The following is a 21,905-nucleotide window of genomic DNA, read 5'->3' on the forward strand; positions in this document are numbered from 1 at the left end:
CGCAAGGCGAAACGGTTCACATCGGGTCGAGCACAGGTAACAAGAGGAGAAACGGCTCACGTTGGGCCGGAAACGGGTAACGGGAGGCGAAAACGGCAAGGCCGGGTCAAGCCATGGGTGAAAAATGCTAAGTCGGTCCGGAAACAGATCTGGGAGAAAACTCAGGAAAACATGCAAAAAATGGTTGAAAACATGCCAAAACGGTAAAAATAAATTTGATCAAAGCAACCCCAAATATTAGTCAAATTTTTTTTACCATTACTTAGGCTCCCACGATTTGGTCAAACTTGACTCTCCAAAAAAGTTAAAATGACTTATAATTTACAATAGAGAGAGTATTTTTTTTAAGTAGGGTTTGGGTTTATGGTTTTGGGTTGCACCAAAATAACATGTTACGTCGGGTCGCAACTTGCAACCGACGGTGCAGATGCAGCTATTCAGTCAGTTCTTATGCAAACCAATTGTACAAATAGTTATGCCGTCCGTGGCTTTACCTGCCTACAGACACTGATAAGCTCTAGTCAATCCAAAAACCAACTGTACTAGACTATTGTAGTGTATATTAGATACATGATACAGAAAAAAAAAACTCCAACCTGGTTACATATAGAACTGATCCATACTACAAAATCAAGTCCTTACATCGCGTGCTCATTCACATTCTGGAATATATAGTTGTCGGGCTACCTAAATATATAAAAATGAACCATGACAAAAACTTAGCTATTCGCCTATTCCAGATCCATATTGTTGAATTGTGTCCCATAAGCGAAGGCGAGTATAGCAAATGCAAGTATGGTTATGAAAAAGACTGCAGTGGATTTGCATGGATGAGCTTGTCGTCTAATAAGAACCACTGCTTCCTTTTGACCGTTCTTTGCAGAATTGTCAAATTCTACACTTGGGCATGTCAGATAACCAAAGAAAAGTCCAGAAATGGTTGCCCCAAGATGTGCCCTGCAATTGATTAGAATAAAGGGAAACACTAAAACGACTGAATACATTGGTTTCTGTAGTATTGAATTGCAAGGACTGAACCACCGACCAATTTAACCTAAAAGCTAACGTGATGGAAAGGGTGGGCAAATTCACTTTATATTTCAGCACTCCCCTCACATGGACAGTCATCAGGGCTCACCGCCTCAGGTGTGGAATAGAAGTGAGCAACAATCATTTTATTTAATTATGGTAACCAGGATTTGACAGTTAGGAAAAAGACAACATAAGCACTACAACATTTGGTGTAATATAGTTCTGATTATTTCAGGTCCTGTGCTACCTAAGATTGTATGACTGATCCTTATGTCAATTTATTTACATACCCAGTATTGTTAAAAACTACAAGGCTCAAAATACCCTAATCTTTAACCCATTTTCATAATTCAGGCATTTGATAGGTGGGCTTGACTATTTAGCCTTCCAATTAGCAAACACTAAGAAACATGACAACACCAAATAGAAAATTACATCGAAGATTTTAGTAAATTTTATGAACAACCCGAAAAGTGAAAGGCAATAACTTTATCTGTGTTGTTCAATTTTTTGGTCAACATAAATGTTAAAGTATATACTAGTTCCGATGGCAATAGTTTTGTCCAGATTAGTTAACAGTATTTGTAACTCCGCCTATGTTGTCTCAACATAGCAGGTCCCAAGCCCTGGTAAAGGAGGAGGGTTGTGATAGGCGTGGCGAGCCAACGTTAAATCTAGCCATTCTAATGGAGATGAAACCCGAAAGAAAATCGTTGGGGCGTAACCCTCTTAGCGACGCGCCATATCGGAACCCGGGTATGGTGTTAAATGAGCAAGGGCCGGGTCTCACCCCCGTGACGCGCCGTGGCGCGATCTGGGCACGGTGTCAAGTGAGCAAGGATCGGGTCGTCGCATCCTTAATGTCGCGCTACATCGGCGTCCGGGTGTAGTGAAAAATGAGTAAGGGTCTTCACAAGGGGCATACAAGGGGACATCCCATATTTGTTTGCCTTAGTGATGGATGAGGTTACAAGGGGCATACAAGGGGACATCCCTTGGTGTATGCTTTTCGCGGACGATGTAGTGCTAGTTGATGAAAATCGGACAGGAGTGAACCAGAAACTGGAGTTATGGCGGGAGACTTTGGAGTCCAAAGGTTTTAGACTCACTACTACTCGGGAGGAGGAAGATATTAGTTTAGAAGGTCAAGTAGTGCCTAGGAAGGATACCTTTCGATATTTAGGATCAATGCTACAGAGAGACGGGGATATTGATGAAGATGTTAGCCATAGAATCAAAGCAGGGTGGATGAAGTGGCGGCAAGCATCTGGTGTCCTATGTGACAAAAGGGTACCATAGAAGCTAAAAGGCAAGTTTTATAGGACGACGATTAGACCTGCTATGTTGTATGGTGCAGAATGTTGGCCTACGAAAAGACGACATGTTCAACAGATAAGTGTCGCGGAAATGCATATGTTGCGTTGGATTTGCGGTCATACAAGAAGGGATCGAGTTCGAAACGATGATATACGTGATAGATTAGGGGTAGCACCAATTGAAGAAAAGCTTGTCCAACACTGGTTGAGATGGTTTGGACATGTCCAACGGAGACCTCCAGAGGCACCGGCGCGTAGTAGAATCCTAAGCCAGGATAGTAACGTGAAGAGAGGCAGAGGAAGACCGAAGTTGACTTGGGTAGAGGCAATAAAAGGAGACTTGGAAGGATAGAATATACCCAAAGACTTAGCCTTAGATAGGAGTGCTTGGAAGATAGCTATTCACGTGCCTGAACCTTGATTGCTTCTGCTAGGTTTCAACTCTAGCCTACCCCAACTTGTTTGAGACTTAAAGGCTTTGTTGTTGTTGTTGTTGTTGTTGTAGTTAACAGTATTTGTATGTCATCATATAGGAGGACTCAATAAAATATAAAGATTTTCTTACTGCACAATTATTCTCAGACTTATTAGGACAGATTAAAGTTTTAGAGATGTTCTTTGATCATAAAAATGGCCTTAGAAGAACTTATAATCTGTTATAAGAAGAAGACTGACATCACGTCATTACATTACCAGTTGTCAATTCTCCCAAAAATGCTCAATAAGAAGCTCAAAGCTGCAGCTATCACAGCCTGCCAGAACATACTTTCTGAAACGTCCTTGTCAATGACTTGCTTGTTTTGACTCTGATACACCAGCCACGCTCCAATTAAAGAAAATACTGGGCTCTGTTTTGAGTTTCAGAAAGGAACATTAATGTTTACATCCTCTGTATATTTATCCAGTGCAACGAACTTGAAACCAAATGTACAGTCTACGTAGTTGTTTAAAATTTCATCCAAATTTTACAATGTCTACGTATCATTGTGTAGACGGCCACAAGTTTGGGACATAAACAAGAAGGTATATTCTTTTAAGGTAGCGACATGCTATACCACTATAACCATTTTAACATTTACCTAAAACCAAAGCAAGTTACTAAGTTACGCAATGAAGTAAAAAACCATATGTAAGTGACCTTATCTCCAAAAAGAAAACTTTGAGTTCAAAGTGCTAATGATACAATAAAATACTGGATAGAAAATTTAAGCTAATTTAGGTTTTCCTTTTCCTTCTGTAAATTGTATCCACTATAAATTATGTAATCTATTGCTTTCTAGAAAAAATGGTATGTAATTATACATTATTTTTCTTTACTACTTTTTGCTCGAAAGAGAAAATATTAGATTAGAGTGATGAATGAAAATAATAAATCAAGTATATGGGCATTCTTTTCATCTAATATGAATATATGATATCATTGAGGCAGGCAACTTACTGTGCCACAAACGGTTATCTCAGGAGTGTGAACAAAACTGCTCAAATTACCACAGATTCCTCCAAGTATGTATATCAGAAAAAATGTCATTTGACCATATGCCCGGCATACTCGAGGTCCAAATATAAGCAACGCCCAACAACCAAGGGCTATATGTAAGAAACCAGAGTGCTGCAGATGTCAAATTACAGAAACATTTCAGATAAGCTGAGTGGGTTACAGGTCTCGCTAAATGACAGAATATAGCCAGTGTTTAGAAAACTAAGATCCACCTATATACTTGTATATTAATTGATATGATCATGATGTGCAACCTTTCTGTCATTAGTTGTGCAAAGATTTGATTCTTTCGCATAAACATGCTGCTGACTAGTTCTACAGAGAGTAAATATGTAAATGCATTTCCTAGTTCATAAGCAGTATAGGACCAACATTGTGAATTGTACTGACAGTATACCTGCTTATGGTTGGGTTATATGGCTCAAGTGCTAGAATGAATAGTTCTAGTTGTTGTATTCTATAAAAAATAGTGTTAGAAAAGGAAAGCTACAAGACCATTTTACAGTAGCTTGGCGGCTGGAAACAGATTTGCACAGAAAGCTTAACTCCTGACTCATTACTAAAACATGGTTGCCTTACTTGAATAAATAAATGGATAAATAACATTTAAAGATATAGATATTAGAAAAAGCCCTCTTAAACTTGTTTTCTAGTAAAGGGCTAATCCATTAGTTGACATCGCATTGGCATTGTAGTAGCTAAGCATTTTGTTTATATGGTGTACTGGATAGCAGTGCAAGCATTGAATCACAAAATAAGACAAAACGTGTGTATTACTTGTTTTGTTTTTTTTTCCAACAAATTCGAGCAAATCTGAAGCTCTATGCTTACTAACATAGAATAAGTTTGACCTGAGCTACTTTTGCACAGAAGATTCAAGGAAAGGACCGCTGTAGCACAGTAGTTAACCATAAAAAATAACCTTGCACCTTATATTGTTTAGAGCGTGGGATAGCTTTTGCCTTTCTAAAACTAATAGATCGCAAACCACCTTGTCAAAAAAAAAAGATCGCAAACCACAATAACAATGTAAGCCAACAGAATTTTGTGAAACTTTATCTAGCATAGAGGGAGAAGTAATACCAGGCACATTGGTGTTAGTAGTCTCCACCACTCCCCTGAAAGTATTAAGTTGTTTATCTTGGCACCATACAACAAAGGGAGAGACAAATATTCATTTTCAGAATTTTTCACTGGGCTTGCTATTTCGAATAACAGAACTGCAATATTAATAGCAGCCAATAAGTTTCTGCATTTTTACAAAATTCAAAAGTTAGCTAACAAAATGTGGCGATATGAAAATATTTATAACTTCTGCTGAAGTGTGCAAAAGGACAAGGACTACATGCATGTTGGACTAGAAGGATCTTAAGAGGTTAACAAAACCAACGCGAATAAGCTGGTGTGTTGGACACAGTGTAGTTTGATCTTTTGAACTGAGCGTTTCCCCCAGTTTTGATGTCCCAGTTTTATGGGGCATTGCAAATTGTTATTTTTTATTAATATCACAATTTCAAAAACTCACCCAAATTTGTAGGACAATGTCAATCCTAGATAAAAGTTGGGAACCAAGAAATTGGATTTTGAAACCTTTTTAAGGCACAAGCTAGTGAGTTCAAAAACTTTTTTGCTACTCACATACTGGGGGCAAAGTTGTAGCAATGTGACGACTGACGAATAGAAGGAGCCGTTGATTCACACTTTCCATACTCTGGGGTCTCCGGTTATGCAATTTTTTTTGCCTCTCATGGATGTCTTTTTATCTTTAGAATCGAGGAATAATTTTGAACTCATATGTTTTTTTCCCTACACAAATGGTTGTGGATTTGGTAGTGCTAGCTATATCTTGTAATAATTGTGGACTAATGCCACTTTCATGAAGGCTAGAACTTTCTTCTGTTGTCTAAAAAAGGGAAAGCCCACAGTTAACCAAGTTTTGTTTTCCTGAAACCTTGATGTGAGAAATCATTGTTCACATAAAACAGGAGGTGACATATTTATCCATTTCTTGTTCTTCTGATCAATTCCACATTAATATCAATAGCAGGAGATGATGGTACTAGAATCAATGTATGGCAGTTCTGAATATCACCAAATTTGAAAGGAACTACATGCCCAATATGGCAGTTCCAACTTGTACCTGCAGTGCAAAATATCTGCACCGTGTTGGCTATTGTGGTTGGACAAGAGTGTCAGTGGATTCAATATGCTTCGATACTGAAAGTGGTAAGACATACTTACGTCAAACAGAAACCGGATGCTTGATCATCTGTATGCATGTCCAGGAGACTTTGATAACTCTTGATACCTAAAGTAACATAGTTCTTTTTCATTACTATGTTTTGGTGGCGACCATCCATACAGCTAAGTCAAGTGACTTTACCTGTGTTTCCTCTGTCAATCTGTACCTGCAAAGAGCCTACCCTGTTCTTGAAATTGGCATCCTCATCCGCAATGATCACATCAACTTCATTTGATGATGATGGACCACTTTTGAGCTTCTTCTGAGGCAAAGAGTATAGCTGCTGAGTGGGATAGAGTTTAGAAAAATAAGATTCCAGTGCCCTCAGCTGATTTCCTTCTTCCCTTTGAAATGGACTAGAAATAATCTCATCGTCTTTGGAGCTGCAACCCTCATCTACATCTTTATTATGTACCTTGACAATAACATACTGTCTTGCCTTTGGTTTTGATATTGACTTAAGTGAACGACAAATGAGATTGTCATCCTTCCCAAAATGACCAAGATGCCCGGTATCGTGATACTTGGCGCTATTAGATCTTAATGACAACCTCTCTGGCGCAACTCTCGTACGTTCCATCTGTTCATAAGATGCCGGTTTCCATTTAACAACCCCAGCCATCAGATGCCTGAAATTTTAGAAGTATTAGTGTTTGTCAATTATGCAGGAGGCAGGACAGTGCAAGGCAGAAATGCCATGCTCAAGATCGCGTCGCGGACTGCGCAGGCTACAACCAACATCTACATGTACTCAACGCAACGCCGTGGGTGCCTGGGTTGTTGTGGTGTCGCCGGCAGTGGCCGGAGCTCGACAAGACGGTGGCAGCGCAGCATGCATAGATGGAATGCGCAGCGCAGGTGAAGCTACTGTGAAGCTCCAGAAGCCTTACCACCAAATTGCTGGCGATGGTGAGCATTTAGCGTTGGTGGCAGCTGGTTGGTGAGGATTATTGGCGACCTTGACACCTCTTCAGTTCAGCCCGGTGCTAGGGGCCGCAGCTTGCCGTCCGTCCGGCCCCGACCGGCAGGCGGCGGCGCGCATGGGCATTCGGGATCTGTGGGCAGGGAGAGCAGAGCGCGCGGGGCCAGGGCAGGAATTTGAAGGCTCCTGGACAAGGTCTCCAATCTTGGAGTTTAAGCGAGAGGGGATAAGGATGCTGCGGCCGCCTGACCTCCGAATTCGAAGGCCGCCCGACCTTTCTTTTTCTCCACTGAAAACCACCCTTCAAAAGGCTCTCGAATTTCCACCAAATTCTATGTAGTATTTTATTGATTTAGCTTCACCCTCTATACCTGCTTCATGCTTATATTTGAAAAAAAAACATGAGTTTCTGTCTGTAAACATTTCAACTACCATGTGACCTTTAAACCTAAAACTTTGGGGGGGAAAATGGTATACATATATATTTGAAGTCCAGTGTGTTATAAAATCATAGTCTGCATAAGTTGTATTATATAAAATCATGTTGGTGTGTTTTGGTAGGACTCTTTAAGGTTTCAACTTCGACTTCTCTAATCTTTTAGGTCAAAATTTGTCACATGTCAACTTTAGACCCCGTTTGGCAGAGAGAATCAGCTCTGGAGCTCTGCCAAACAATTTTTCAGATAGAAATGATTATCTGCTGATTCTATGAAGTAATTTTCTGAAATGAACTAAGAGGTTAGGAGCTGAGATATGTAGCTTCTCCTGATTCTGTGAAGTGATTCTTCATCGTGATCTTAAGAGTTTATGCTAAAGCATCAAAGAGAATCACTTTCGGCCACAGAATCACTTCTCTTAGAGAATCAGCTTCCATAGATAATCGAAATCAGAGTAACTCTACCAAATAGACCCTTAAAATAGCTCCACCAGAGAAAGCACTAGCACAGGAGAGGAGCCATTTTTTCGACTATAATGGTGAAACTATCTAAATGGTTTATCTAATTTCTTAGTTGAAAACTTGTCAAACACTAACTCACGAACAACTTCATGAGAGAAGCTTCACATCCGTTTTTTTACTACAATGGTAAAACCATTTAAATATAGCTTCTCTGACTCTTTAGACCAAACGGTTGCAAAATAAGCCATGTAAACACACACGCTTAAATTTCTTCTCAATGTGTAAGTTCTCATTTAACTCACCACCTGAATCTGACACCAAATGCAAACATACGGATGTCCATGCATTTAGAATGTAAGCTGTTATGCATATTGAGTTACTTAATTTCAGAAATAAATGCATATATTTAATTAACTTACCTATTATAGGATGTGTTTGGGCTAGCCGAGGTTAGTTATTAGCATGAGCTAAAAAATAGCCTAAAATAGGTAGAGTTGGCTAACAGTAGTTGTGACATCCCCTTCTCTAAACTTTAGAGCTAAAGCTCCAAACAGATGGTCTAAAATTAGCTCCAAACTTTAACCCACCTCACATTAGAGCATTAGACTAAAAATGAGCTAAAGTTTTTAGAGCTCTAAAATTTAGAGGAGAGGATCTAAACAAGCCTTTAGTAAAAAATTAGACCAATGATAATTAGGCATTCACATCCAAACAACCTCTTAGAATCCCTTCGTAGGAAAAAAAAAACTCATAGTAAAATGATTCTATATGATAGCTTAATACTCCCAACATTCCGAATTATAAGATATTTTGACTTTATACATATATGTTGTTATGCACTTAGATATAAGCTATGTATAAATACATAGCAAGAAAAAATAATATATCTAGAAAAGACAAAATATCTTATAACTTAGAATGAAATGGAGCATAATAATCAAGTTTGTTGAAACAAATGATCGGTATGCTTGATCTAGATAAAGATCACGAAGCCAGTTGCCGGTATATGCGATCGCAACTCGACCATGAAAGATGCGACCAAAACAAACAAAGAGTAGAGGAAAGTGAGGAATTGGAGCACAGCTGAAAGATAGATTGAGGTCTAACCAATCAGCAGCTGAAGCCATCCAACTGGAACAGACTTTGGTAGCTAATCAGGTGAACAAACCTGTCTTTGCATCTACTCCTACCAGCTCAGCTCCTAGTAGCTAGCTAGGTGAAAGCCGCGAAGGAGCGAGTGGCCCATAGGATCCGGATGTTTTCGTCCTTGCTACTAGAACTAGAACTGAGGATGCTGCAACATCCGGAAAGTGGAGAGGTTTTAGTGGTTGTGGCAGGCCATGGCCAATGGTGAAACGTGTGGTCCTAGAGAAAGTGGAGAGCAGCTGCACTTCAGTCACACAATCACACCAATGGACGGGGGCGCGGCCGAAGATAAAGCCCAATGGCAAACGCCGAACTGATTCTTGTGGGTCAGCCCATGAAGGCGGGACCAAACACGTGTTGGAATTTCTGTAGCATGTGCGGACTTGGGTGGTAAGTACTTCTCTTCCTGCAAGAATAGATGCTGACACTGACGGGGGTCTAGGAAACTGACGTTCTTTTTTTTTCTTCTTGGAGAAACGTCCTTGGATAAATTAATTCCTAGAGCAGTATGAAATCAAATTTTTTTTGTTTAGCTAAATTTATAAAAAAACACAAATACTTATGAAATAAATAAGCACATTAGAAATATATATTTTATGACGTATTTAATGATATTAATTTGATGTTATAAGACCAACCTTAGTAGAAGTTTTATGACATTAAATAAGTTGACATGACATAGTATAGATAGAGAGAAAGATGATGAAAGTTTCATGAGATGAAATGAGTTTCAGGGGATAAAACTTATCTACACTGTTTTCAACACGAGTCTTTTTTATCATCAATCGGTCTATAGGGCCTTTCATTCAACTCTGTGGACTTCGCTAAATCGCGACCCACCAACAGAGGCTATGCCCAAACATTGGCCTGACCTAGATCCCAGCTTAAACCTAAGCTAGCCAACTCATGCGCAAGCGAGTTACAAGAACGTGGAACATGGAGAATGGACGAACAAATAAACTGCTCATGGAGGAGATGACGTTTACCTACAAAGAGAGAAACGTTTCTCAGTTTGTCATCGAGGTGCTTGGTTTGAAAGTTGGTGACCATACTCGTTTGTTGGTAGTTACAAAGTCTAAGGATTTTGATGATAAAGTGATGGTCGTTGCTCATGCTTTCAAGCAGATTCGTGCCGTTCATTTTGTGAAGAATTTCAAATTCTGTTATGATCAAGCTGATGATTACTGTTTATGTTTTAGCTCAGGAGGATCACCATGATGCATACTATCGTGCTTGGAAAATTGCAGTTGCGTGCTTGGAAAATTGCAGTTGGTAAAGAATGTGTTGCAATTTGTCAAGTTAGTAGTATTTTGCTAAGAAAGAACTCTTTCAGCGATTTCTTTGATATGCTTGTAAGGATCAAGGTATGTCTCTTATTTTAGGTTTGCTTTATTTTTGGAATTACAGATGAAGTTAATTTTATTTTATTTTCTAATCTTGTGTCTTGTATTTTAGATGACCTCACCTTTTGCCATGCTTTCTGTGTGCATTTTTTCCTTTTATGTGTTCTTATTTGTTTCTAAGTAGTAGTTTGCTAGTGTATGCTCCATTTACAGTTGTTGAATATATATAACTTATGCCTATTTCTTTGGTGTAATTTGTATGTAATATAAGTGTAAGTCAAGACTAAAAGGATTGAACTTATAGTATAGGGCACTTTTAGTAGCAACAAGCTTTACTAAATTAAGTTATCGTATTCTCCAAGTTATAAGATAATCTGCTTCTCCCCTCTCCAGTCTTTTTCTGCAACAAAGTTTTCCCATTTTGGTCAGCTCCTTGCTATTCCTATTGAGGTATGGCAATAGACCATCACCTCCTTGTACTAGGTGTACATTTAGATGTGGTAATAGGCCTCTAGTTGTAGTCGCTTACCTCAGTTGTACTTAGTTGGTAAGGTTGATTTTAGTCTTACTTATTTGTATGTAGTGGCTTACCTAGGTTATTGATTTGATTTTCCTATTTTGGTAAGGTTGTTAGTAGATAGTTAGATTGTGTAGATCTATGATTGAATTTTTATATATAGGTAAGGTTGTTAGTATGTAAGGTTATTGATTTGACTTTCCTATTTAAATTTGTTCTTTTTGTAATTCTTTTATTTGTTTGTATATGTTGTTTAACTCCGCCTATGGTGGGGCGCCTTTGGTGTCCCAGCATAGCAGGTCCCAAGCCCTGGTAAAGGAGGAGGGTTGTGTTAGGCGTGGCGAGCCAATGTAAAAACTTAGCCACTTAAATGGAGATGAAACCCGAAAGAAAATCGTTGGGGCGTAACCCTCTTAGAGACGCGCCATATCGGAACCCGGGTATGGTGTTAAATGGGCAAGGGCCGGGTCGTCACCCCCGTGACGCGCCGTGTCGTGATCTGGGCATGGTGTCAAGTAACCAAGGATCGGGTCGTCGCTTCCTTAGTGGCGCGCTACATCGGCGCCCGGGTGTAGTGAAAAATGAGCAAGGGTCTTCGCATCAGAGTCGACGGGTGCGAAGGGTAAGGAAGCTAGTCGAACCAACTAGGATCTGTTTAGGTAGTTGGAATGTAGGGTCACTTACAGGTAAGTTAAGAGAATTAGTTGATACCGTGACTAGGAGGCGTGTAAATATATTATGCGTTCAAGAGACTAAATGGAAGGGTCAGAAGGCGAAGGAGGTGGACAATACAGGTTTCAAGCTTTAGTACACAGGGACAGTCGCGAGTAGAAATAGAGTAGGAGTTTTGATTGATAAGAGCCTCAAGAATGGTGTGGTAGGAGTGAGAAGGCAAGGAGATAGGATTATCTTAGTCAAGCTTGTCGTTGGTGATATGGTATTGAACGTAATTAGTGCGTATGCCCTCCAAGTAGGCCTCGACGAGAGTGTTAAGAGACAGTTCTGGGAAGACTTAGATGGCTTGGTTAGAGCTATACCTAGTAGTGAGAAGCTTTTTATAGGAGGAGATCTTAATGGACATGTAGGTACTACAAGCGCAGGTGTCGAGACAGTTCATGGAGGTTTTGGGTATGGTAGTAGGAATCAGGAGGGGGAGGAAGTTCTGGACTTCGCGGTAGCTTTTGACCTGATGATAGCCAACACTTTCTTTAGAAAGAGAGAATCTCATCTAGTGACCTTCAGTAGCGGACAACACTGTAGCCAAATTGACTTTGTCCTCATAAGAAGAAAGGACAAACGAGCATGCTTGGATTGCAAGGTGATACTAGGGGAGTGTGTTGTTTCTCAACATAAGCTTTTGGTGGCAGATTTTCGTTTTCAGGTGCGTGCCCGTAGGGATAAACAAGCTAAGATTGAAAGAATAAAGTGGTGGAAACTGAAAGGGGAGACGTCAGAGGTATTTAGGGAAAGGGTTATCAAAGAGGGCTCTTGGAAGGAAGAAGACGATATAAACAATATGTGGGACAAGATGGCAACCAACATTCGGAAGGTAGCCTCAGAGGTGTGTGGAGTAACCAAAGGAAGGGGACGCGAGGCTAAAGATACTTGGTGGTGGAACGAGGAAGTTCAAAGGGCTATTAAGGAGAAGAAAGAATGCTATAGACTCTTGTACCATGACAGGAGTGCGGACAACATAGAGAAGTACAAGGTGGCAAAGAAGACTGCAAAGCGAGCTGTAAGTGTGGCAAAGGGTAGAACGTACGAGGATCTTTACCAACATTTGAGTACGAAGGAAGGAGAGAAGGACATTTATAGGATGGCTAGGGTTCGTGAGAGAAAGACACGGGACTTCAACCAAGTTAAGTGCATTAAGGATGAAAGGGAGCATCTCTTGGTAAAGGAGGATGAGATCCGACATCGATGGCAAGAGTATTTTGACAAATTGTTCAATGGTGGATGACTCTTTTGATGACACCAATAGGCGCTTTGTGCGGAGAATCCAAGAATCTGAGGTCAGAGAGGCGTTGAAAAGGATGAAAGGAGGTAAGGCGATGGGACCGGATGGTATCCCAATCGAGGTGTGGAGATGCCTCGGGGACATAGCTGTAGTATGGTTAACCAAGCTGTTCAACCATATTTTTCGATCGAACAAGATGCCTGATGAGTGGAGGAGAAGTATATTGGTACCAATCTACAAGAATAAAGGGGATATTCAAAGTTGTACAAATTACCGGGGAATTAAGTTGATGAGCCATACTATGAAGCTATGGGAGAGAGTTATCGAGCATCGCTTGAGAGCAATAACGCGGGTCTCTATGAACCAATTTGGTTTCATGCCCGGAAGGTCAACCATGGAAGCCATTTTCTTAATAAGACAAGTTATGGAGCGGTATAGGGAGAAGAAGAAGGACCTACACATGGTTTTTATTGACTTGGAGAAGGCTTATGATAAAATACCAAGGAATGTTATGTGGTGGGCTTTGGACAAACATAAAGTCCCAACGAAGTATGTCGGGCTCATTAAGGACATGTACAACAATGTTGTGACTAGAGTTCGAACAAGTGATGGAGACACGAATGACTTCCCGATTAGGATAGGACTACATCAAGGGTCAGCTTTGAGCCCTTATTTGTTTGCTTTAGTGATGGATGAGGTCACAAGGGACATACAAGGGGACATCCCTTGGTGTATGCTTTTCGCGGACGATGTAGTGCTAGTTGATGAAAGCCGGACAGGAGTGAATCAGAAACTGGAGTTATGGCGGGAGACTTTGGAGTCCAAAGGTTTTAGACTTAGTAGAACTAAAACTGAGTATATGAGATGTGACTTCGGCACTACTACTCGGGAGGAGGAAGATGTTAGTTTGGAAGGTCAAGTAGTGCCTATGAAGGATACTTTTCGATATTTAGGATCAATGCTACAGAGGGACGGGGATATTGATGAAGATGTTAGCCATAGAATCAAAGCAGGGTGGATGAAGTGGCGGCAAGCATCTGGTGTCCTATGTGACAAAAGGGTACCACAGAAGCTAAAAGGTAAGTTTTATAGGACGGCGATTAGACCTGCTATGTTGTATGGTGCAGAATGTTGGCCTACAAAAAGACGACATATTCAACAGCTAAGTGTCGTGGAAATGCGTATGTTGCGTTGGATTTGCGGTCATACAAGAAGGGATCGAGTTCGGAACGATGATATATGTGAGAGATTAGGGGTAGCGCCAATTGAAGAAAAGCTTGTCCAACACCGGTTGAGATGGTTTGGACATGTGCAACGGAGACCTCCAGATGCACCGGTGCGTAGTGGAATCCTAAGTCAGGATAGTAACGTGAAGAGAGGCAGAGGAAGACTGAAGTTGACTTGGGTAGAGGCAATAAAAGGAGACTTGAAAGGATGGAATATACCTAAAGACTTAGCCTTAGATAGGAGTGCTTGGAAGACAGCTATTCACGTGCCTGAACCTTGATTGTTTCTGTTGGGTTTCAACTCTAGCCTACCCCAACTTGTTTGGGACTTAAAGGCTTTGTTGTTGTTGTTGTTGTTGTTGTTGTTGTTTGTATATGTTGTTTCTCCAAATGATTCAATAGCTCCTGATGCTGCTTTGTTTTGTTGTTTGTTGTTGAAAATTTGGATCTAGTTGTTGGACAACAAACTCGCCTTATCGCTGCTAAGGGCTTGAACAATCTTGATAAGGTTAAACTTGTTGCTCGTGCTGTTAGGTAGAATCATGGCCCTTCATATCTGCCCATCTACAAGTTTGCCTTAGATAAAATGAATGAGACTATATATGTTTTTGTAATTGATGAAGAAGATGCTAATCTGATGGTTGGGCATTCATTTGATGTGGGACGTGAAAAATGTCTTTCTACCGTGTTTTTAGCATCAATGTTTGACCTAAACAAGATGACATCTGCACCAATACTCTTGTAGATGTCATCTTCTGGTCAAACATTGAAGCTAAGAACACGGTAGAAAGACATTTTTTCACCTGCCACATCAAATGAATGCGCAACCATAATATTAGCATCTTCTCCATCAATCACCAAAACACAGACAATCCTATTTATTGAATCTAAGACAAACTTGTAGATGAGTGAAAGTGCAATCAAACCCTAATTGTGGGTTTTGGTGATAATGACCACGCAATTAGAGAACTAATGAGATTTATTGAGATGACAAGCAGGGAATTTATATTCGAGGATGCTACACGAAACGGAGGAGCCCCCAATTACAAATGTAGATGGCTTCAAACTCAAAGGAGGTTTAAATTTTTTTATATTTTGAATTTGAGCATAGAAAAAGCCGTACTATAAAGGGAAACACAATGCTTAAGCTAATATGTGCTACCAAGTGCTCAAACAACCACATGCATCCTCAGATTCATAGCCAAGATAGTCTACACTACACTATTACGCTTGCTGTCTTGCATGGTGCGGCACTGCCGCACTTGAAGAGAGGCACTGCCGCACTTGAGTCATGGCACAAGGAAGATAGCACCCACACTGACTTCTCCGGATGGCTCAAAACATATTAAAAGGTCTCGCCCGACCCCAAGGTCGTGGGCTCCGTCTCGCCTGACCTCGAGGCCACGGGCTCCGTTTCGCCCGACCTCGAGGCCGCGAGGTCCGTCTCGCCCGACCCCAAAGTCATGGGCTTCATCTCACCCAACCTCGAGTCCGTGGGCTCCGTCTCACCCAACCCCTTGGGTGCGGTGACCGTTGGGGGCTAAGAGGTATATATACCTTTCTCCTTCCTCCCCAACGGCCATTTGCCTCTTCTTCCTCACTTCAGCACGCTCAAAACTAAGCAAGAGCTCTCTCTCTCTCTCTTCCTCCATTGTTGACCTCAAGCCCTAAGCAAATCCATTGATTTCCCCATCAATCCTTGAGGGAAAAGGGTCCAAAACTCGATTAGAGAGTAGCTCCATTGATTCCCCAACTCTAAAGAGCACTTGGTTCACATTTTAGCTGATGGTTGTGTTTGTTACTCTTGGAGCTTGGCTCCTAACCGGCTAGAGCATCGCCCATGGAGCTTGCCAACTTATGTGGCAGCCCCAAGAGGTTTGTATCTATCTCTTGAAGTTAGTAAACCCACCTCTCATCTCAAGAGTTAAATCTCTTGATTTGAGAACAAGGAAGGGTTGGAAAGCCCTAAGCCTTAGTGACTAACCTCAACAACATGGAGGTAGGTAAGCCTTGGTGGTGAGCCAAACCACAGGATAAATCATTGTGTCACTTGTGCTTGATTTACATTACTTGCATGACATATTGTGGTTGAGGTGATTTCTAGGGTTTCTAGTCGATCTACATGTGTGTGGTGTTCCTACCACTTCTAGCTCTTGATAAGTGATTGTCATAACTGCAGTAAGCTAGGAAATTTCTCTGATCTAAGTTTTTGTTCATGGATTTTGAACTATGATTCGAAGTTGTCTGCAGGTGCTGCAGTGCCGCTGTTCTGGCCCGATAGTGCCGCTGTCCGGCAGTGCCGCCCTCTAGAGCCACAGTGCCACTAGGTGAATTTGATAAACATTTGAGTGTTTGTTTTGACAGGCCTATTCACCCCCTCTAGGCCAACCAGAGATCCTACAAGTGGTATCAGAGCAGGTTACCTCATATACGCTTCATCGCATGAGGTATGGAGCTCGGAGGAGGAACTAGTGGCATGACGCTGGTGGATGTCGATCTGGAGCGGGTTGATCTACACGACACCGACAACAGCGAGTTGAGCGTGTCGATAGCAAGCAACACCACGCTACCACATCTTGAGGCTCCTGATGCTGAAAGAGCTCTCAATGATGATGAGAGAAGAAAAAGAAAGGAAGCAATAAAGCTCAAAAGAGAAGCAAGAGAGAAGAAGAAGGAGTAGTGGTGGTTAGAAGACAAGAAGCAAAGAAAAGAAGAAAGAAAGCTCAAAAGAGAAGCAAGAAGAAAAAGAAGGGAAGCTAGGAAGAAGAAGGAAGAACAAGAGAAGGCAACAAATGCATCATCAAGTGACATATCAAGTAGTTCCGAAGATGGAGATGATGATGAGTCCTACCAAGTGTCAAAAGGGGGACAATAAGGAGAAGAAAGGAAAGGGTAAAGCCAACAACAACAAATATGTCGCCGTATCATTTAACTATTCTTCTATGCCTATGACTAACCATGATCAAAGGTCTTTCATCAATGTGCCCGTAGGCAAGTTACCTCATTTCGATGGGACTAACTTTGCCAAGTGGAAGCACTTGATGAGAGCCTATCTTATAAGTCTTCACCCTGGCATTTGGGAGATTGTTTGCAATGGATTTGAGCCACCGGTTGATCCCAAGAACCCAACACTAGAAGAGATGAGAATCATTCACCTCAATGGTCAAGCCACAAGTGTGTTGCTTAGCGCCTTGGATGGTGATGAGTACAATAGAGTGATTGGAGTTGATGTTGCCAAGCAAATATGGGACACTTTGCACCTAGCACATGAAGGGGTTGACAAAGTGAGAAAGGCAAGAATTGATTTGTTGATGTTAAAGCTCAACCGGTTTGTAATCTTGGATGGAGAGGGGCCACAAGAGATGTTTGATAAGTTGATGACAATGGTGGACAAGATTAGAGGCTATGGTTGTGATGAGCTAGATGATCACGAAGTTGTCAAGATTATGTTGGAAGCTTATTCACCTAGAAATGAGACCGTAGTCATTCTAATTAGAGACAAAAAGTTTGAGTACTTCACACCAAATGATGTACTTAAGAGGATCTTGACCTTTGACATGCAGAGAGAAGAAGCAAATGAGAGAAAGAAACTTGGAGAATTGCAAGCAAAGTTAGAGGGCATCAAGATCAAAGATGTAGCTCTCAAGGCCAACAAATCAAGCAAGCAAGGCTCTACAAGCAAGTCCAAGATCATCCAACAAGCTTCAACTAGCAAGCCCAAAGCAAGCATGCAAGTTCAAGAAAGAGTAGAGACCACATCATCTTCAAGTGAAAGTGAAAATGATGATGACCAATATGAAAAAGTTGATGATGTTGCTCTCTTTATGAAGAGGTATCACAAGGGGCTAAAGAAGCAAGGCTACAAGGTAGTGAAGAGAAGCTTTCCAAACAAGAAAAAGAGGACATGCTACGATTGTGGAAGCACTGATCACTTCATTACCAAGTGTCCATATGAGATCAAGGACAACAAATACAAGAAGGACAAGAAAGAGGAGAAGGCCGACCGTAGAAAGAGCAAGAAGTACATGGGAGAGGCTCACATTGGGCATGAATGAGACTCAACTAAAGAGAGCACAAGTGAAGAGGATGAGAAGGTTGCAACTATTGCTATTCACAAGTCATCCCCTACACCAAGGCTCTTCAACGACATGTCCGATGATGATTACTACTCCCCTCACATTTGTCTTATGGCAAAGCGTGAGAAGGTAAAATCCAAATCAAAGGCCAAATCTCCTCCACCTCCTAGTGATATCTCTAGTAGTGATGATGAATCTAGTGATAAAGAAATAAACATGATAACTAAAAATTTAGATGGAAAGACCAAAATATTCATCACTAAGCTAATGAAGGATCTAGAGTGTCCAAGTCGAGCTAGAATCTAGAGAAGAGACTCTTATCCAACAAGAGGATCTCTATATTGCTAGCAAAGAAGCTCTTGCATTAGAGTGAAGTGAGGTGGAATCCTTGTGCAAGGCCTTGGCCAAAGAGCTAGAGGACCATGCTATTACAAAGAAAGCAAGTAAAGCTCTCAACAAAAAGTATTGTGACTTGGATTAAAAGCACAAAGAACTTGAGATGCAATATGACATTCTTTGGGATAGCAACTCACATCTTCCTAAGGCAAAGGAAACCTCTACTCCCTCCACTAGTCAAGGTTGTGGAAATGTTTTAATCTTGATTTGAATGCTTATTCCACTAACCTTGCAAACATGGAAGCTATGAGAAAGGAGATTGCTAGGCTCAATGAAGTCATTGGAAAAGGGTGGATAAGTGTGACCCAATCCAATGACAAGAAAGTTGATGAATCAAAAGGGCCACAATTCAAGCAAGGAAGGCATCCCTCAATCAAGCATGGGCTCAGTCACACAAAAGGAGCCAAGACAAATGGAAGAAGGATAGTGAATGGCTATGAGTCTATATGGTTTGAGAAGAAGGGCAAAATTGGTACAGATCAGCCTGCACAGACCATGGTAGTGTAGTGTCCCAGAGCGACAGTGCCATGCCCCGCAAAAATGAGAAGGCTAACAATTCTGTTCCTGATCAAACTAAGCCCAAGAAGAAGGTGTATTAGGAGAAACAAGTTTTCTAGAAGCCTAAGGAACCAGTGTGGGCCACCAAGAATAAGTATGCCTATCAACCGAAGACTTATGCACCTCGACAAAGCTTGACATCATGCTTTTTTTGAGGAACAACAGTAGTGGGAAAGTGGTTGCAAAATATGTTGGAAAGGAAACCAACATATATAGGAATACTTCTATTTGGGTTCCTAAGATTCTTGTGACTAACATGCAAGGCCCCAAGTCAAATTGGGGACCTAAATCTAGCAACTAAACTTGTTTTGTAGGCATACTCCTCCAGTGGATCAAGTTGGGTGCTTGATAGTGGATGTACAAATCAAATGACCGGAGAAAGAAGTATGTTCTCATCATATTCCCCGATGACGCACTCAAATGAAAATATTGTCTTTGAAGACAATTCAAAGGAGGATGTGATTGGTCTCGGTAAAGTTGCTATAACCCTTGAGCATTCAATTACAAATGTATTACATGTTGATTCGTTGAGTTACAATTCGTTGTCCGTTTCTCAATTTGTGAGATGGGCTACAATTGTCTCTTTTCGGATAAGGGTGTAGAAGTCTTTAGAAGGAAGGATTCTTCTATTGTCTTTATGGGTCAATTAAAGAACAAGCTTTACTTAGTTGATTTCAACAAAAGTAAAGCTAAGCTTGAGACTTGTTTAGTGGCAAAATCTAGCATGGGTTGGCTTTGGCATCGTCGACTAGCCCATGTTGGGATGAGGAACTTGGCCAAACTTCTAAAAGATGAACACATCCTTGGACTAACAAATGTTCACTTTGAGAAAGATATGATTTGTAGTGCTTGTCAAGCCAGAAACCAAGTTGGAGCATCTCACCCACCAAAGAGCATCATGACCACCAAGCAACCATTGGAGCTAATACATATCGATCTCTTTGGACCGGTCGCCTAACTAAGTATCAGGGGTAGCAAATATGGTCTTGTTATTATTGATGACTATTCCTATTTCACTTGGGTATTTTTCTTGCATGACAAGTGCCAAGTTTAAGAGAAGGTGAAGATATTTATTAGAAGAGCTCAAAAGGAGTTCGGTCTTCCCATCAAGAAAGTGAGAAGCGACAATGGGACCGAATTCAAAAATACTCTAGTTGAGGAGTTTCTTGATGAAGAGGGCATCAAGCATGAGTTTTCAACTTCATACACCCCTCAATAAAATGGTGTAGTAGAGAGGAAGAACCGTACACTCATTGATATGGCAAGGACAATGCTAGATGAGTACAAGATGCCGGACATCTTTTGGTGTGACGCCATGAACACCGCTTGCCATGCCATCAACCGCCTCTACCTACACAGGAAGTTGAAGAAAACTTCATATGAGCTTTTAACTAGTAACAAGCCTAAGGTGTCTTACTTTAGAGTGTTTGGGTGCAAATATTTCATACTTAATAAGAAACCCAAAACCTCTAAGTTTGCACCTAAAGTTGATGAAGGTTTTCTTCTTGGTTATGGATCAAATGAGCATGCCTACCGTGTCTTCAACAAAACCTCCGGGAGAGTTGAGATTGCGGTAGATGTGACATTTGATGAATCTAATGGCTCTCAAGTGGAGCAAGTTGATTCAAGTGTTGTAGGAAAGGAGGATCCACCATGTGAAGCAATCAAGCAATTGGCTATTGGTAATATTAGACCACAAGAAGAAGTCACTGAAGTGGAGGTTCCTCAAGTTGCTGCTACACCTATTTCCGCTGATGTACCTGATGCTACACTACAACAAACACCTACTGCAACTCCAGAGCACGGCAGTGCCGCACCTACACAGTCAGCAGTAGCTGATTCGACTCTAGCTCGTGGACAAAACCTATAACCCATATTTGAGCAAGATGATGGTGAAGATCTAGAAGATGAACAAGAGGCCATTGAGCATCCAAGGCTAAGGCAAATAAAACAACAGGATTATCCCCTTTTTTTTGACGCAAAAACCGTGGGGGAGATCCCCACGGAAGAAAACTTTTTAAAACAAAACAAGAGAACAAGAGAACCAGAGAACTTACAAGAGGAAGGAAGAGGGAGGGAGAGGGGGGGGGGGGCGCCTAGACCTGGAAACATGAGACTGTACATAGCAACTTTTCAAGGGAGAAACAGAAAAACTAAGACTAGCCAGCTAGAGAATTACAAAGCATCAAGCCAGAGACAAACTAATCTTCTATCATCGTCCTTTAGCCGGTGAGATTGAAGAGCTGCTTCATCTTTAAAATTTCTAAGCCATCTACTAAAAGCAGCATGGACACCATCAAAAACTTGCTGGTTCCTGATTTTCCATAATTCCCAGGCTGCTATGAGAAAAAATTCCATGAAGAAAGGAATGCCATTCTGTCGTCTGGTGTGTATGATTTTGTAGTGAATATCTATTTCAGCAGTCCAACTAATACCCAATTTATCCCAAACTTTTCTGGCAAACTCACAAGAAAAGAACAGATGCTCTATGGATTCCTCAATGCCCTCAGTGCAGAGGACACAATGACAGTTAGGCTGCACATTAAAGTTTCTCCTTGCCAGCATGCTTTTGGTGTTAAGCCTGTCTAGTAAGATCAACTAGGCAAAAAATTTAATTCTAGGCGTCACTTTTGATTTCCAGATTAACTTGAAGGAGGCAGGAACCGGTGACGACAAGAAAGCCATCTTATAAAGCTTTGAGGCAGCAAATCTGCTATTCCCCCAACAAAAAATTCTCTGATCATTCTCTTCTGTCAAGACAAAGTTTTGGACTAAATT

The 21,905-nt window shown here is 41.1% G+C and overlaps 1 protein-coding gene across 1 annotated transcript; it reads right to left on the minus strand.

The window, feature by feature from the left end:
- Window positions 1–385: 385 nt before the first annotated feature.
- Window positions 386–9,220, minus strand: LOC136531220 (RHOMBOID-like protein 9, chloroplastic). The gene is made up of 7 exons (XM_066523903.1): window positions 9,016–9,220; window positions 6,230–6,717; window positions 6,088–6,154; window positions 4,930–5,095; window positions 3,787–3,957; window positions 3,042–3,196; window positions 386–957 (listed from the first exon to the last, which is right to left on the minus strand). The coding sequence occupies exons 1-7, from the start codon at window positions 9,033–9,035 to the stop codon at window positions 732–734; spliced, it is 1,293 nt and encodes a 430-aa protein (XP_066380000.1). The 5' UTR covers window positions 9,036–9,220; the 3' UTR covers window positions 386–731.
- Between the last annotated feature and the right edge of the window lie 12,685 nt (window positions 9,221–21,905).

This window comes from Miscanthus floridulus, unplaced genomic scaffold, assembly GCF_019320115.1.
Source record: "Miscanthus floridulus cultivar M001 unplaced genomic scaffold, ASM1932011v1 fs_307_2_3, whole genome shotgun sequence".
Lineage (NCBI taxonomy): Eukaryota > Viridiplantae > Streptophyta > Magnoliopsida > Poales > Poaceae > Miscanthus > Miscanthus floridulus.